Source organism: Cygnus olor, chromosome 1 (genome assembly GCF_009769625.2).
Source record: "Cygnus olor isolate bCygOlo1 chromosome 1, bCygOlo1.pri.v2, whole genome shotgun sequence".
Lineage (NCBI taxonomy): Eukaryota > Metazoa > Chordata > Aves > Anseriformes > Anatidae > Cygnus > Cygnus olor.
Genome location: NC_049169.1, coordinates 187,394,657 through 187,412,104, shown reverse-complemented (window position 1 = coordinate 187,412,104; position 17,448 = coordinate 187,394,657). Strand labels below are relative to the sequence as shown.

Genomic DNA, 17,448 nt, shown 5'->3' with positions numbered 1-17,448 from the left:
AACCCAAGTAAGCTGCTTGCAGACTTAACTCTGAGTGCAAGGTACTGAAAGTCCAAAAGTTCTAAGAACCACTAGTTTTAGGAAGTGCTTGGCTGGCCTTTAACTCTAGGTAGCATCTTTATGTTCAACCAGCAATCCTAGGAAATGATTTTCTTTATTGAATGGTTAAAAAGTAGTATTCTGGTTTACACTATATGTCATCTCACACTAGATCATCTAGCTTGAGTTAGAGGTTATAGAGCAACAAATGCTTTCTTCAAATTCTTAGATTTAGATTTCAGTGCCACTTTACTTATCTCATTTCTTTCCAAACGAATGGTTGTGGAAGTAAAGGTTGTGATCCTCAGTTTCCCTGAAACATGCACCTTTTGCTGTATGGGACTGGTTAGTCTATCAAGTTCAGTCATTGTATTGAGTGCTAGCTACAAAGGAAATATGTACTTTGTCCTGTGTTAGTGTGTATTTGTTCAGCAGGAAAGGGTTTGAGCTTCATCTTGTCTGCTTATCAGAAGCCACTGATCATAGGATTTTCTAACATGACTGCGATACATTGCAGAAAGATTTCATATTACTGAAGATTTGTGTAGGCTAGTGTACTACGTTTCTAAGGATTTAAGTCTTGCAACTCCTTTCCCTTATATGCCCCAGATAAGCATATTTGAAAAGGCAATAGATCGGATTCTGGTGAACTGGTACTGTTAACTTTTCCATGATAGACTTGTTGGAAACCTGCTTTTCTGTCCTTAGTGAAAGATAAGGAAATCTTTCAGAAGCAGAGAGATGTAAAGCAGGTTGGTGTCTACTTTGGATGCCTGACAGGTGTTTACTCTTCCTATTAATAGTCAACCACTGCTCCTACTCTGAAGGTGTTTAGGATCACTTCTTGTCAAGGTGGCCCAAGATGCCTGCGCAAATTTGGGTAGCTGGACCTCTTCCCATAACAAAAATGGAGATTGTCCTGTAATCAGCATTAAGGACTGTGCATTTTCAGTCAGGTTGTTTATAGCAGTTGCTTTTCACTTGTAGGTGAGCACAGCTACCACAAATCCAAGTTGTTGCATAGCCCCTAGTTTGGCAGTAGCTGCTTATCTAGCAGCAATAAATAGCAGTTGTTGATTAACTATCATATTATAACGTGGTTGCACTGTCACATATTCCATACCATCAGACCTACAGTATCACTTAGGTCTAGCCATATACCCTCTCTTCATCATTGCTTCAAAGAACGTTAGAACAATGTTTGTATGTATGTTCTTTCATCATATTCTCCAAGCATGCAGTCATCTGCAGCTTAAGGGCTTCTAATTCCTGAAGTGGTTTGTATGTAGTTAATAACTTTACTACTCTTGAAGCCATGAATATTGTTATTTGCATTTCACATGGCAGTGACCCCATTACTCTGTCCTTTTCCTTCTTCACCTTAATATTCCTATCATCTACATGTCACAGCACTCAAGTATGCAAAGCCTCAGTTTTCAAGTCCTCTAATCCAGTCTGTAGAAGAATCCCCTGCCCTACAGGCTACCAAGCCTGCAGAAAGGCCACCTGGAGCCTTAGAGCCAGTGTTGGTATTCAACTTTGTCACCATTGACTTGGAATCTGCAAGGCTGTAGCATTCACACACATGTGTTTCTGGCTTTTGTGTATTTGGGCACATGCCAAAAAATTATTTGGAGGTTGTGTAGACCTCTGCTAGCTGGACAAGGTAAGTCTTTTCTGTCAACTTCTAAGTGCAGCTTCACTTGAAGTACAAGCTGTTCTGCTGTGTGTTTTTTAGACTGGTAATAAAAATCTTGCAAACCCATAGACTGTCTGAGGTCAAGCTATTATCACCTTGACCTATTTTATTTACCCAGCTGTGCACAGTAATCTACTCCAGGCTGAACTCATTTGAAATCAATATGATCATGCATGAAGTGAGATGCAGTTTAGCATGAATAACACCGGAGAGCTGGGCCACTGGAGAATATGAAAAATATCAGGAGAGAATCTTTTTTCCCCGCCAGCTTTGAGGAGCTTTATTTAAACGGAAGATTAATCCATAGTGTAATGCAAGCTAGGTTAAGATGCAACACTTTACAGTAACCTAAATGACGATGAAAAATGTATGAAATAATTTTTTAATTGCATGTATTATGAGCATTTTAAATTCTATTGTTCTGTCTTTTGTATGAGCTTGTTTTGATTGCTTTGCCTCTGTTATTGAAGGACTTGGAATTTACACTGCATTAAGTAAAAAATTAAATTTATAGCTTTTTTCAAAAACTTGTTTAAAAAATATTGTTTTAGACTGCTATTCCAATTGGTCTGATATTGTTGTTGCTAAACAGTATTAACTAATAATGGCCTACAAAACATTTTTCAAGAACACATCTAGTAGATCATTTCTTGTTTACCTGAAGTTAGCTATTATACTATTTACCTGTACAGTCTTGATAAGTACCTGTGTATGTATAGACATGCACGTATGTGTGCGTATATATGTGAATATATATACACATGCATGTGTGTGTTAACATTGTTTATTGTACAGTATTTTGACATACTTCTAAGTGTAGGCTGGCAAGAGAGTCTAGACTTGTTTCTACATAGGGCTAGGTTGCCCAATCCAGTTTCTGCTGGGGCAGCAAGATGTCACTGATTGTTAAACCTCCACATTATAACTTAGCTATGAACTGCCAAGATTAGAATTGGGACTACCAATACACAATATAATGTATTGGATCTCTTTCTGAAAAACTTACACGGTCTTAGAATAATTCCATCTCTGTAGTACATAGTGCTTCATTGCCATTACTACTATATATCTTTGGCAAATAAATGTCTTACGTTTCAGAAACTTTAATAATCTTTCTTGTTTTCTAGGAGGTGCAAAATGGAAGGTTGTTTAGGCTTCTAGCAAAATTGGGAACAATCAATGAGAGGCCAGAGTAAGAAATTCTTGTTTTTGTGGTGTAAAGTATGCAAAATCCCATTTGCAATGCAAGGCTTCTTCCCTTGTAAACTTAAGCTAAACATTTTCCCCATATTTGCCTCTTAAGGATTTAGTTGTTTAAGAAGCCTTGAAACAATAAGATAAGCAACTTTGACCAAAATAGTAAAGGAAAAGAGAAGGCTACAAATAGGTATGCCAAAGTTGCTTCCTCTTTTAGTATGGATTCTCTTGTTGGTCTGTTGTGAGTGACAATAGTTTTTGAGGAAATGCATAGCTTCCTTGATCTGTAGCATATGGCGTAGCTACCAGCTTTAAGCCTGTTAATTATCAGCTTGTTTTTTAATCAACTACCTTATAAAAATTAAGTGTTCATGGTCTGTTTTCTATCCATTATTGTTTTCCCCATTACTGAATTGACTTGGGTAAAAGTTGTTTATAAAGCTAGTTTCTAATTTTTATGCAGTAAACTTGTTGGAGATGGCCACTGCTTTCTTCCATTCCTTTTCTGTTGACCATTTGTATGTATTAGCTTCAGATACTTCAGCTGAGTTGCTTTGAATGTTATCTTCTATCTGTATGGCAGGAGGGAAACTGATTTAATTGCAGATTATAACAGGAAGTTTAGCAGAGCAATAAGATTACTCGATTCAGATCGGTCATGTATATTTGTGGGTTTCGCTTTGTCTTAACTTTCTGAGGTTTAATCTGAGCCTTTGTTTTACACCAGGTTTCAGAAAGACCCAACATGGTCAGAAACTGGAGACAGGTATTTACTAAAGCTCTTTCGAGATCACCTTTTCCATCAGGTGACAGAAGCGGGTACTCCTTGGATTGACCTCAGTCACATTATCTCATGTCTTAACAAGGTACACTGTACTTGGGTTAGCTTTTAAAATTTGCTTGGGTTAACTTGCTTTGAAGGGAAATATTGTTTTAAAGAAAGATGTCATTGACAGATTAACTCTGATTTACCTTATGCTTATTTCTCCCCTTTTTGGATGAAAATGTATTTCCTAAGCTAATATTCAAACATTTATGAACATTTTAAATAAACTTAGTAGCACATTTATTATTAAAACTTGAAATTCACTAATAGAGCATGAAATACAGTATTGACTTGTTCATCCTAGAATGCATTGAATACTGTGAATAAGCAATGCTGGTCCCTTTATGCTACTCTGGTCTTTCAACACAGCATAAAGGATCCATAAAACCCCTTTAACTGGGAGGTTTCTGCTGATATACTTATCGCAGAAGATGGTCATAAAGCAAGAGGATCCATTCCTTAAACTGTTTTGTCCAGAGTAGAAGACAGGAGTGTGTATCAGGAGGGGAACTGTAATAGAAATTAGTGCAAAATCCAGCACCTTCCTAGACAGCGAGGAAAACTTGTGTGACACAAATGTTAAGTATGTTTCTGGTAACTCATGGTGCCTTGCAGTTTCTAAGCTGCACCACTACCAAAACTGTAGCTGAGTGCTTTCGTGGCTAATAGTGGGGGATGCATGAGAGACCACAAGATCTTCAGTAGTTGTAGAACTTCTTGTCTTGCTCCATAAATTAAAAAGTACATGAGCTGTCAGATCAGCTTTTGACTTATATTGTTTTACCAAATTTGAATAACTCGTAGGAGAATAAGATGGTACTTCCTTTCTTCATAGCTGCTTGGTCATTCCACTCACTACATAGGGAACAGTGCTGCAGACACTGACAATATGCAATTTGTGGATAGTGTTATTTTCTAGGATTAGGATAGCCAACTTTCTCTTCCAGGAAGATTTGAATATATTTGGATCGTTTGGCACATGACAGCAGACTAATCACAGTTAAATCTATTTCTAAATTGTCGCAGCTTTGTCTCCTATTAGACCACTGCTGTGCTTTTTTTAAGTTCCTTTTTATCTTTCTGATTGGTATCTGTAATTACTCTAAAAGGGACATTAAAGGGATGCTAAATCAAAAAGCATGTTGATAGTCAAACAGACAGTGAAATGTCATCATGATTTGAAAGCAGTGACCAGTACAGTTCTGTAGAAGGTGGGGAACAATCCAGAACTTTGTAGGTAAGAGACTGTCAAAGAATGCCTTTTTCTGTAAATGCTCATGGCTTACCTTTTCAAAGAGAAGCTCTTCTCTTCTGTGGTTGTGGGCTCAGTACACGAAAAATGTAAGGCTTACAGAACTCCACTTTGGAAACACAGTCTAAAAAGCACTTCTGAAATTGTGTGCACTAGTAGAAGTGGTTATTTGGGCTTTCCTGCTGTGCTCCAAAAACATTTCTTTTGAATGAAACTTTTGTTCAAAAAAGTCTTTTCTTCAATATGGTGTTTCTGGGATCTTTTCTGCTGAGATGCTGACTTCTGTATCCACAGGAGAAGAGAAAGAAAGCCATATAATATTGATGTTTCTAGTCAGCTGTGTCTTTCTTAATACAGATCTTCCAGATACTAAATTCATAAGATATTTCACTGAATTTGTGAATTATAATGTGAATAGCAAACAATTTCTCACACACCATTATTTTGTAATGGGTACTGGAAAAAGATATGTGATTTTATCCTACTCTACCAAAACTAAAAGCTAATTGGCTTTCTTTTGTCCTTCTGAAAATACTCACAAAGCAGAAGCTTTAAATCTGGGAGGTTCCAGCTTTTAAGGTTATGATCAGAGTGTTATTTTTAGAAGACAAATGCAAGCAGTTTCTAACTTGCTATGTTGCTCCAGACAGCAACCAACATCTCCGTGCCAAATCTAATTGCTTTTCTGCTATTCAGTGCAACATTACAATACACTTATTTTATCCTGCTGGGACTGTATTTCCAAAGATTGTCTCAACAGTATCATATCTCACTTGCCTCTGTCCTACCTTCTGTATGGGAACATGAAAGTTTATAGTGTAAAGTATTTGGAAATATCAACTAAAACAGCCATGCAAGTTTCTCATTGTAAGAGTCAGTTCTCCACTGAACATTTCTTGAAAAGTGAGGTCATAAGATAGCATTGGAAGGGACTTTGGTGCACAGCATATTATACTGTTCCAAATTAAGACTTTGTAGTACATCTCTAATGTATGTAGTGTAACATACATACATGCCTCCCGAATCACTGCTTTTCTATCCTGTTCCCAAAACTTTTTAATAAAAGGAATTCAGCAGCTTCCATAAGGAAGATAACACCATTTGTGGAGCTTCGTTTTCTAAATTTCATGACAAAAGCACTTCTGCATCTGTTACAGACAATTGTCACCAAACATTAGTGACAGTAGTTGCATGGCAGTCACTTGGAAGATCGTGCAACTCAGTTCTTCTATTACTTTATTAGTGAATTTGAGAAGTCAGAACAAAATCTGAAAATAAATGTGGAACAAATTTTAATCTTTAGGCCTGAATTGTTCATTATGGACTGTAACTAGGCAATCTTTTCCTTAGAATAAGGGAAGAAATTTACTGTACAGAAGGCTTAGAATCTATTTTGTTTCCAGTACTGCCAAAAAACTTAGGTTTGGGTTTCTACCATTGTCTACCATTGTTCTGAGTACTTGGGGCTGGTCCATCCATTAATTCATTTTCAGAATGGACAAGAAGTAAACTACCTACCCTACTAGGAGGCTTGTGGATCTTACATGCAAATGTAGTGGATTATGTGCAAATATAATGTCAGAAGTGTTTTTGTTCATCAGGAGCTACCAGGAAATTATGCTAGGTTTTCTATACAGGGGGAGATAAGATAGTATTGCAGGATTATTAGCATTATGGAAAGGGAAAAAAACATTAATGTAGTCCACAGGTGGGGGATGTCCATCAGGTTAAGACCAAAATGTCTCGATTTCTTTTTTTGCCAGGTACATTGTTTTGGTGCAACTCAGATCCTTTCTTTTTGTGTTAGCAGATCTGTGCTGCACCAAAACAGTATACTTGTCAAAAAATTGATTGTTTTTGTTATCGGGGAAATGTTTTGCCATTTCTTTCACACTTCTTTTATTTTATCTTTTGCATTCTTGTTACAGTTAGATGCTGGTGTGCCAGAAAAAATAAGCCTCATTTCCAGAGATGAGAAGAGTGTACTTGTGGTAACTTACAGCGATTTAAAACGCTGCTTTGAAAATACTTTTCAAGAACTGATTGCAGCCGCAAATGGTCAGTTGTAGTATTTGCTGAAAGCATGCAGGACATTGCTGAGGAACTTAACAAATAGCAAATTGCACTACAGCTGAATTGTTGTTGTCATCTCATTTCACATTTGGGAAACAAACAGGAGATGAGCAAAGCTGCTTGCACTTCAGTCAGGTACACTGTTACTTGAAGGGAAGAATGTTTCACTTATCCTAGAGCTAAGGCTGCCATTGGAGGCTTTATCTGTGAAGAATTTATTTTAGATTAAGGAACACATCAGGTGCATGATGTTCCTGCTTTTATTTTTTCCACTTGTATATGCACTAATTTTAATTTTTTAAGACTTTTCTGATCTCTGAAGTTTTGCCACATTGTATACTTAAGGGAAACTCTTTGCAAGGACATTTCTGGGATACATTTTTGTCACTGAGGATAAAGCAAAATTTATTCATTTTTGATATTATTTGCACCCAGAATAGCATAAAGGACCAGGTAAATAATTTAATAGAAATTATGTTCTATTAATTACTGTTTAGTTCGTAAACTCTGTAAAAGTGTGTTGTATGCAAGCTCTGTATGCCACCCACTGTTAGCTCAAAAAAAAGAAGATGAAATGTAAAAATCGATCAAGTTGAAGTATCAATGAATTGACCCCCCTCCCTCCTTTTTAAAAAAAAAAGTCCCATCATTTGATTTAAACTTTGTCTAAGCGAAGTGACGAAAATAGCATCATGGGAAACATCTATAATTTAAGGAGCATATCAAATTTGCTCTAAACACAACCAGCGCCTTTTAAAAAACTGTATGTTTTCCTGCTAGTCAGAAGCATTTACATTTATGCAATTTTTTTAATAGATTTTTTTTAAAAAAGAAATTGTTTAAATGCCTGAAGTTTCAGGAGTGTATTACTTAGGTTATTTACAGTATAATTTTTGTATAAAGTTCTGTTCTTTGAACCACAGCTTTATTATGGTACGCTACACTGGATACAGATACAAAGACACTGTTAAAAGAAGATTAACTAAACACAGCAGTTGTCTGGCATCAAGAGCTTTTCAAGTTTTACAGCCTGAATCTGGAGGGATAATGATCTGCTGTGCCTTTGCAGTCACTGCTTAGCCCAAAGTAATATTACTTTTGATAATACTCAACACATGAATATTCCTGAAGTAATTCAGTCTCAAAAGTCTGGAATTTTCCTCCTCAATTACCTTTCTAATATTTGGACATGCAGTTCTCTCCAAACTTGGGTATTCATGGGATTTCTAGTTAAACACCTACACTTTGATACTGAAGACTGCCAAATACGTAGGAATTTTCTTTCTTAAAGCAGTAGTGAAGACTGTATCTATTCTTTCCCAGCACTGAATGTTTTAATAGCACTGGGTGCTCACCATGAAGAAAATGTGGAAACTCAAAAGGTCAGGACAGACTCTTAAGCACTTGCAACTGATGTTACTGGCATCAATTTTAATAATTCTCAATATTTGTAGTTTTCAGAGAAGTTTTTAATATTTCTCTGTCCACTTTTATAAGCTTTAAAATGATTCTCCGCCTTGAGATTTGCAGCAAGAAAAGCAACTCTCTTCACTTCGAAAGCTTTGAAGACTAGGGACATGCTTTACACATTTTAGAAAATGTGGTTGAATCCACATTAGGTAGCATCAGTTGTTGAGTTTAAAGATCGATTATTGTTGCATTTGATCGAATGAATTTTAAAAGGAACATAATGTTTAATATTCAAACGATAACAGTTACCAGAATGTTCTTTTTAATGTAAAAGGAACAGGAACTTTGAAAAGTGAACATGCAAAACAGTCTTTTATCATTAGCTCATGTATTTGAGGAAGAGCAGCTGTCTTTTATATGTTTTTTGACAAATCATATTGTAATTCTTTTGTACAAAAAAGAAGTACTTGTATTCTAGAAGAAATATGAAATGCTTAATTTATAAGCGGGCTGAGGTTTTTTCCAGTATTGTTTTCTTTGAAAATGAAAGGGGATCATCTGTTCAGTTGTGGGGTTTGGGAACCTTTGAAAATTTAATTTGTGGACCAATATTTTGTGAAAGTGTAAGGCAGGGGTAAAATAGGGCTTGAATTCTCATCCTTTTTAGACCAGCAAACCACCCTCTGCAAGACATGTCTAAATTGCAAACCTGTGTGTATTTGCATAATGTCAGTTTGCTTCAGCCCCTAATAACCTCAGGACTTGGTTTAAAAATAAAAAGGTAGACAGCTAATAAGTTTTCATACATAAATGTCAGCCAGAAAATATTTGGTGTCAGGTGATGCATAAATAAAAAAAAAGTTGAGCTTTGTTTTTCTATTTATTTCATTTGGTCTGTATTTGGGAATGATTTGAACAGTCTGAAGTTCAGCTTGGGTGTTTTTTGGGGGAGAGCTCTTCTACCCCATTTTAATTCCATTTAGAAGGTTGTCCTAAAGATGTAGTTTGATCCATTCATAGGAAGAATTGTGTATATGTATTTATAAAGAAGAGCCACCAGGATGTGCCGTCCCAGATGGGAAATTTAATTCTGACCTTCCTATTTTTGCAGCTAAAAGCACAGAAGGGACAACCTTTGAAATCATGTGATGTTGGTCATCTTAATTTTTTTGTACCTGTTTTAAATTTTGTTGCTGTATTTACTATATTGTAAATATTTTGTTGAGGGTACCTATGTATTTTTGATTTGCCCTTGTTTCAGTAATTCAGGTGTCAACTGCTTCCCCTAAAAAGCACCGGTATGTTAAGTTCTAATGCCATGATCCCAATATGTGTTACTCATCTTTAATCCTGTTTTCATTCTTCATGTGTACAGCAGTATTTTTAATAAAGAATACCAGAAATAATGTAGCCTTATTTTAACAACATGAAGTATTGAAGTTGGATACGGGGGTTTTCAACTTTAATGCTGAAATTGTATTTCATTTAATTGTATATCTTGTGTTCGGTGTCTCCAATGCAAATTTAAAAAAAAAAATTATGCTCCACAAAGAATGTTTAGTGCTTGCCACTTAGAGTATGCGTCAGATATGCATCAGATATACATCAGATACCCTAAAACTTACAGATGCTGTTTACTTGAATCATACTAATATACATTTCCTTAACTCCCAGGTAAAGTCCATCTAATTCTGTCAGATCAGCTCAGTGTTACTAGACAAGCCTTAATTTAGAAAACTCCATTAGAAAGTATTTTAATTCCAAGTCTATTGACCTTTTTTGCTCAATAGCATAAAATATTAATTTCTCTTGAGAATTTGCATGTGGAGTAATCAACAGTTTCATTGCCCAGAATTATTTCTGTATTGTTGACCTGCATAGGTAAGATCTTCTATACCCATCCAATCCTGACTGCATGTATAACACAAAACTTTGTGCAATATGTGTGAAATAGTCAATACTTTTTGTATTAATTTAATATGGAGTCATTATCCCTTAAATTGCAGTTTCTAGAAGTTTTATTACATGGAGACTAAAGCTGTGGTAAGTTTGATTGGTGCTCTTACCTATTCTACGGTCTGTCTTTAGTAATGTGCAGCAATGGATGCAGAATATCCTACAGTAGTAGGTAATGCTGTTAGGTTCTGTGTCCAAAGAAAATTTCATCTCTGCTTCCTTCCAGCACTTCTGTATCATTGTATCTACAGTGTGGCTTAGAGTTACCCTCAGGTCATAAAATGATATATGGCAGAGAGCCCTTGATGGAACACCTCCGTGGGAGGCAGCTTCTCCAGGTTGTGCCATCGTGGCTGGGGATTTAGGTCTCCGGTGGGTCTGTGAAGAAGAGAACATCTACCAGGCCTGAGTTGCTAGCTTGTATCATAGTTGGTTTGGAACAGGCTTTATTCATGAAACCTGGCTTTGTTTGCTGTCCTTTCATCTGTACCAGATCTTCTAGCTGCAGGACTGACCAGAAGGTGAGTAATTGAGTGGATATTTGGGAATGGCAATTTTTAATTCCCCTACCGTGAAACCTTGGCTCTCCTAAAGGCAGAGTTTATTTTTTTTTTTGGCCTCCAGACAGCAGTAAACATTTCTTAAATATGCTGAATTTAGTGGATTTCACTCTCACGAGGAGCAGCACAACTGTCCATCACTGTATCCACTTTGTTCAAGAAGTGTGCCTTCAGTGCAATTATTCCACATTCCTATTTCTCACAAAACTGGTACGTTTGATGTGTGAGGGCTGTCCAGAGCTGAATTGTCTGTTGCAGTAACCTTTGATACTGGATTAACCAATTGGGCAGAACTGTGCACATTCTTTGAGAAAGCAAACTTTATTGTGTGAGTTTAGTAGTCAAATGCATTATATATGAAGACAGAAAATGCAAGATAAAAGGAGTTATTCACATCCAAAGAAACTTAGGGGGTTCATATAAAAGTAATCTTTGTAGTCCAGTTTTCTTAAATATTTATGCACAAAAAGCATATTTATATATTTACATTGTGCAAACACTTCCTTTCAGAGATGCATTATCCCATAATGACTATTGCTGAAATGGAACTAAGAAACAGTTCTCTCCAATTCCATTTGTTTTGATCAAAATCAAATATACTTTACCAGCAAGAGACAGTGCAATATGGTGTATTTAAAACTGGTGATCTCTTGCGAAGGAAGATCTAGAATTGCTATTTAGCTTAGAAGTGGCGGTACATATTTCTTTTACTTGCATATACAAGATCATTTTTCTTTGTAAATATGCAAAAGCTCATTTCCCTCTGTCTGTTAGTGGGTTAAATTCACAGTTCTTAAACTGAGTTTTAAGAGTTCAATCACATATGTAGCATTTTAATATATATATTAATAGTGGACCACAAAAAACAGATTGGGCAGTAGTTGATTCAAAAGACATCTGTGCTGTTGTGTTAAATGGCCAAATCCTCCTTAATATTGTATTTAAGGATGAAAGGGGATAATGCATCCCCCACACATCTCAAACAGAGAGCATTCATGTCCTTTCTGAGATGCTATACAAAAGTCTTGCAAATCAATGATACATTTTTATTCCTGTACATACATACTGTTAACTAACCTAGAAGTTCAACTGTCTTCATAGAAAAGCTGCCCAAACTTTCCAAAGAGATTGCCATGCTATTTCTAAGTATTCCCTTCATGCTCTCTATTAATCAATACTTTAAAATATATGCAGTTTAATAGCCATACTGTCCATTCGGACAGACTCCCATAAATAGAATATAATCAGTGCAGTGTTAGAAAGTCCACTAAGTTTCATGGACGGAGCTTGGCTTTAATGTAACTAGTTTGTTTGTTTCCAGTGTGTGTATGTTGGCATATTGACAAAGTGCAAATCTTCAAGACTGTTGACCTGATTGCAGCAGCCTTGACCAAAGGGAATTGGTCTGCATTCCCTGTTACGGCAGCACCGACTCTGACCTGAGTTCTTTTGTATCCTTGCAAGTTGTGTTTTGTAAGATGTGCTTGAAACTCTTGCCTCACAGAACTCCCTATGTCTTTTGTCATCCAAAGCAGTAAGACCCGTGTAGTGCCTCATCCCTGACTATCCTTCCAAGTTTCTCAAGGCGGAATTTTCACTAAACTGTACAGTGTGGTCTGTTCTGTTGTTTTTCCTTTTCTCAGAGCCTCCTTCATTTTTCAGCACTACACAAGTAGCCTCACCATAGGCCCAAGCAATACAGCACCAATTCCAAGGTGCTGTACACTGTGGGCTCATCCCAGCTGCCTCTCCTGACCAGGACCCCAGTGCTGTGTGCCAGAGTCTGGGTTAGTGCAGCATCACCTACCATCCTGCTGCCAGGGACCGAATGGTGAACTGTTTTCTTTTGGTAATGATAACAATTATGGTTTTCAGAAGCGCTGGGCAATTTTACTGACAGCTTCTGGAGTTCAGCATTGGGAAAGTCAAGGCCTAAGCATTAGTATTCTGCTATGTTTTGTATATATGCTTGTTGCAGTCTGTAGAAACGCAGATCGTTGAGACTAAGCCAATGATAACTTCTTAAACTTCAGGATAATTTTTTAAACTGACATTTTTTTAGAAAAACCTGTTCGCATTAAATGCGTATTAAATCTTGGCCCAGATGACTTAAACAGGCGGCTGAGAGTAATGGACCACTGAGTTGTAGTCAGGAGGGGGAGAGTGGCACGCTTTCATTTTCTCCAGCACTGCATTGCCGTAAGTGTATCTTCGCTTGGGGTTGCTGAGTTGGTCACAACTGAAACTGCAGAAGCTTCTTGGCTTTGTCATTCCAGAAAGCACTGACTCCTTGCTCCTGCTGGCACCTTTCACACTGAAATAGAGCAGCATCACTGTTAGCATATTTAACATGTGCTGACGTTTTGTTTTCATGACTTGAGCAAACCACATCACAAGTAGCAGCTTTGTTTATTCTCAGATGAGGGAAAGAAACAGCATTGATGCAGATGGGATTGCTCAATGGAAGAGGAGAACGGAGCATTGAAAGAGCCCTTCTGTATCCCCCTTGAGTCTCCTCCTGAGCAGAAATGCTGTGACTGAACATCCGTAATAAAGTGATTGTGGTCATTGTGTTACAGACTTGGTGCTTACAGGGGAATATACGGGCACTCGCCCTAACCTCTAGTGCTCATTTGTGGCTGGTGCTGGGGAGTGAAACTTCACTGCAGGGTTGAGTTAGCGTGGAGCGTCCAGCATCTGCTGGGCTGTGTGTCCCAAAGGGGTCTCCATACTTAAATGTTCTCTGTAAGGGAACTAGGGCTGTTGTTTGACCAGGAGGATCGAAGTAGTGAAAGGTCTCAAGCCATGTGTTAAAAGCAGAAAGCTACTACCATAGAGTTATCAAGAGCCTAATGCCGCGATGAATTTTTAAGACAAGTGACCAGTACTTTTGAGGAAGGGCAAAAGATCTGGGTATCTCCTATCTTAGCCTGCTCTCAGCAGCAGCCGTAAGCTGCTGGTTTTAATTAGAGTGTTCCTGTCCTGCAAAGGACCAGTTATCTTGTAGGCTTTTATAAAATGCCCTTTATAACAGCAGTGGTGGTATTAAATGCCTTCTCACCTTAGCCACTCCTTAAGACACTGTTTATTTTGCAGCACTTTCTCACCCTTATTCTGAGAGTGTAGTGCTTAGAAGGGCTCTTTCAAATAATGAAGACACTTAAGACACAGACAATTCTCACACCATTGAACATTGAACTTAGATACTGAAGCCTTAGCTGCAGACATATGACAAGATGGGACACTTTCCATCATTGGTTAAATGTGAAATCCGTAATCCCAAGTTAAACCTATGTTGGACTACAGTACCTAAAATAAGGTACCCTTCATGTTTATAAATTCCTGGACACTCTGGCCCTCTCCCTTTGTAAGGTCAGGAACATCGGCAGTCTTGAATTCCAGAGAATACAGTCAGAACATCTGGTGAGACTTTGCGAGCCCAGCATTTTGCTTTTAATTTTAATTTGCGCTGTTTGATCTTTAAATGAAGTACAGAGCTAGTAGCGCAGCACAGACTAGGAAATGGAGAAGTACCACTTTCTCTTAGATTTCACGCTTTCTCGAATCTGGAACTCACAAGCCTTTGTGCTTTGTAAGGAATGAGGGCTCTGCCTACTGTAGGAAATTGAAGTGCCCTCCCAAGCATACCACCCCATTACGTTTGTTTGTAGATGGATGGGGTTCATGAGGAGGAGTCCTCATGATGAGGATTGCAGATGCATCCCATATTTTTATATTTAATCTGTTGGCAGATGGCAAGTAATTGCCTTGGGATAAATTCCATAACTGCGTGACAAGGTTAGTCACAGCCTCAATGGACATTTTAAAATGGCTTTATAAAGAAATGCTTCCATGATTTACATTGCAATTGTCGAGTCTTAGGGAGCGGTGGGCTGGCAGAAGTACAACATACGTGCTAAGTTATGAGCCTTAAAATCATCATGCTTTGATCCTTTTATTTCTCACCAGGCTTTTGCACCATGAGAATGAGTTTTCTTGCAGCCATGGACTAATGTTTTGTCATTATAGACCTAGTATATTCGGAAAGATTAACGCTTTAACAAACAATACCTCATATCTCAAGGCCAGCTAAAAGGCCTGAGGTAGTATCATGTTATGGAGCTGGAGTAAAGCTTCAGTACTAGGCTTGGCTTCTCCTTAGGCTAATTAACAAACTTTTATGCCAGTAGAGCTGTAGCTATTCATTTCACTGTGAGTGCACTGGTGTACCTGGGCACACGCTCCCACAGGCAGTGCTCAGAGAGCCTGCAGGGTTTGGCATCTGTAGTCAGGCTTCTTTAGCTGTGGACTATTTTATTTCCACTCTGTAAATTGGAAGGTGTCTACTTGGGTTTTAATTGGGATTATTTGCTGGAGGGAATTGCTGCTGCTTTCCTGACAGTCTGCGTTTAGGAATTTGCTGAGATGGGAGGTTGGCTGTGGCTTTTGAGATGCTTGTTCCAGTCCAAGGATTTTGGCTTAACATGGGTTGGGCTTTTTCACCAACACTGAAAAGTTAGATAAGAGGTGTCGGTAGGATCCCGTTCACTTGCGAAGGAGAAGAGCTCAGAAGATTGCTCTTTCTTTGCCCCCCAAACCTTTCCATTGAAGTCACATCACTTGAGGCCTTACATTAGGAAAGACTTCTCTCTTAATGCTGTTCACATGAACACCTTTTTTCGTCTCAATGGCAATAAGTCCAAGGCATGCAGGCACCATGTCAGTAGTTGTGCTTCTGGCTGCCACTTGGGCCTGAGGGGCTCACTAGGGCTTGGGGAGATGCTTGTTTCCTGTAGCAAGATGGGGTAAAACCAAGGGGGAGCTTTGCATGCTGATACCTTCCCCTACACAGTGTTAGAAGCAGGAGGAAGGGGACTGGCCCGAGTCAGCTGGGTACCTCTGTGCTGTCAGCTAAGTTGAGTCCCTGCTGTCCCCAGGGGCCTGCCTCTGGTTGTTCACACTGAGGTCATACTTGGGGAGTCACAAGCATGGAGTCAACTGATGAGTTTCATGTGAGACAAGCCCTGTGTGCACTCTTGGGGACTTCTCAGTCCAGCACTGGTGTCCACGAAGCAGCACAGGTAAGATGCAACAGCTCTGGCTCCCTCCACCCTATGCAGTGCTTCAGCACTGTCACATCAGGCTTGGCCCTGCTACTTGGTCCTCTGACACCACGCTCCAGGCATGCTTGGGCTGTTATCAAAACACCACCCTATCTGCCTGGCTTGCATGCTATTTCAGGCACCTCAGACTAAGAAAAAAGCATGCAGATCTCAATCACTGTGTCCTGGGAAGTACGGCAGCCAACAGAGAAATGCAGGGCTTGGTGCTACAATGCTGTGAGCCTGGCCAGCCTGCCCCAGAGCAGGCGAGCTGGGAGCAGCAAGGGCACAGCTGCTCCTGAGAGTGCATTTGTCTGCATCTGTGTTCTAAACATAAGTGTTGAGGTTGGGGGAGTGTGATAGTGAGTGCTCTGAGATAGGGAGTGGCCAGGCATTGCAGTGAATGTGGCCTGTTACCTGCTGGTAAGAAGGGTGACCCCTTCCTCATCCTGGCACTGGCTGCTCTGACCATGAGCCGCTAATGCTAGCTCAGAGTCTATTTTAGGGTTATTCTTCTCATAATCCAGTGACCTGAGCTGGAGAGAGGACAGAACCACAGAGTGGGATGCTTGAGATGCAAAGGAAGAGGTAGGACTATGCGTTGGGTTAGATCAGCTTACTACCTTGCACTCTACCTTGTCTAGTGTTCAGGGGGTATTTATTTGCTGCTCCAGCTTGGCCTAATTAAAGGATGCTTAGCTAGGAAGCTGAAACTTTTAGGAATGTGTGCACACCATAGGGTCACTGATATGTGAATGCTTTTTGGCTGTAACACTACAGCAATGGTTGTTTAGCTTGCAGGTCAGATGACCTTGTGTGTTCTCAGCCAACTGCTCTGTTTCCCTGAGGATTTACATTCTAGCAGCCACTGCTGAGTTCAATTTTTTTTCCCCACCCAAGCATTCCTTTTCCTTATGCAGCTGAAAAGTCTCCTTAAAGCCATTCCAGAGCGCTGCTGAGGGCTTCATGCCTTCTGTGCCACACAAAGAAAAAGGCGTTTCATGTGTTTCATGGGGGACGTCACCATGTTGTCCCTGCGGCTGACAGCAGCCTTCATGTTTACGTTTACATCACATTTACAGAGAGGAAAAAAATGGGCTAAACCACTTCAGGACAACATTGCATCCTCAGGAGCCTTGTAACACCTGTGTGTGTTCCTAGCTTGGTAATACCCAGCTTCTCCAAGGAATGTATAGAAAACTATCTCAAAAAAATCAAAGCACAAGGTACTCTCCTGTGCTTGTTTGTGGGGGCTCATGTTGCCCTGGCCTTGCCCCGCACCAGCAGTGCTGCCATTGCAGATGTCTGCCAGCAGCATGTGTCCCTGTCACACC

General features: G+C 39.1%; 2 protein-coding genes across 6 annotated transcripts in view; one reads left to right on the top strand and one right to left on the bottom strand.

Annotated features, from left to right (window-relative positions):
- PAN3 (poly(A) specific ribonuclease subunit PAN3) overlaps positions 1–9,899 on the top strand; it is an 80,567-nt gene extending 70,668 nt beyond the window's left edge. For 3 of the 5 annotated variants that reach the window (XM_040543905.1, XM_040543909.1, XM_040543907.1), the window contains 3 exons: positions 2,866–2,930; positions 3,663–3,801; positions 6,942–9,899. In XM_040543905.1, coding sequence (XP_040399839.1) covers positions 2,866–2,930; positions 3,663–3,801; positions 6,942–7,082 — 345 coding nt within the window. In that variant the 3' untranslated portion in view covers positions 7,083–9,899. The remainder of the gene's footprint in view (positions 1–2,865; positions 2,931–3,662; positions 3,802–6,941) is intronic. The other 2 variants (XM_040543906.1, XM_040543908.1) reach the window with 1 other exon arrangement.
- Positions 9,900–11,625: 1,726 nt separating this feature from the next.
- The window catches only part of FLT1 (fms related receptor tyrosine kinase 1), a 114,494-nt gene continuing 108,671 nt past the window's right edge, over positions 11,626–17,448 (bottom strand). The window contains exon 30 of the mRNA XM_040543904.1: positions 11,626–13,326. Coding sequence (XP_040399838.1) covers positions 13,122–13,326 — 205 coding nt within the window. The 3' untranslated portion in view covers positions 11,626–13,121. The remainder of the gene's footprint in view (positions 13,327–17,448) is intronic.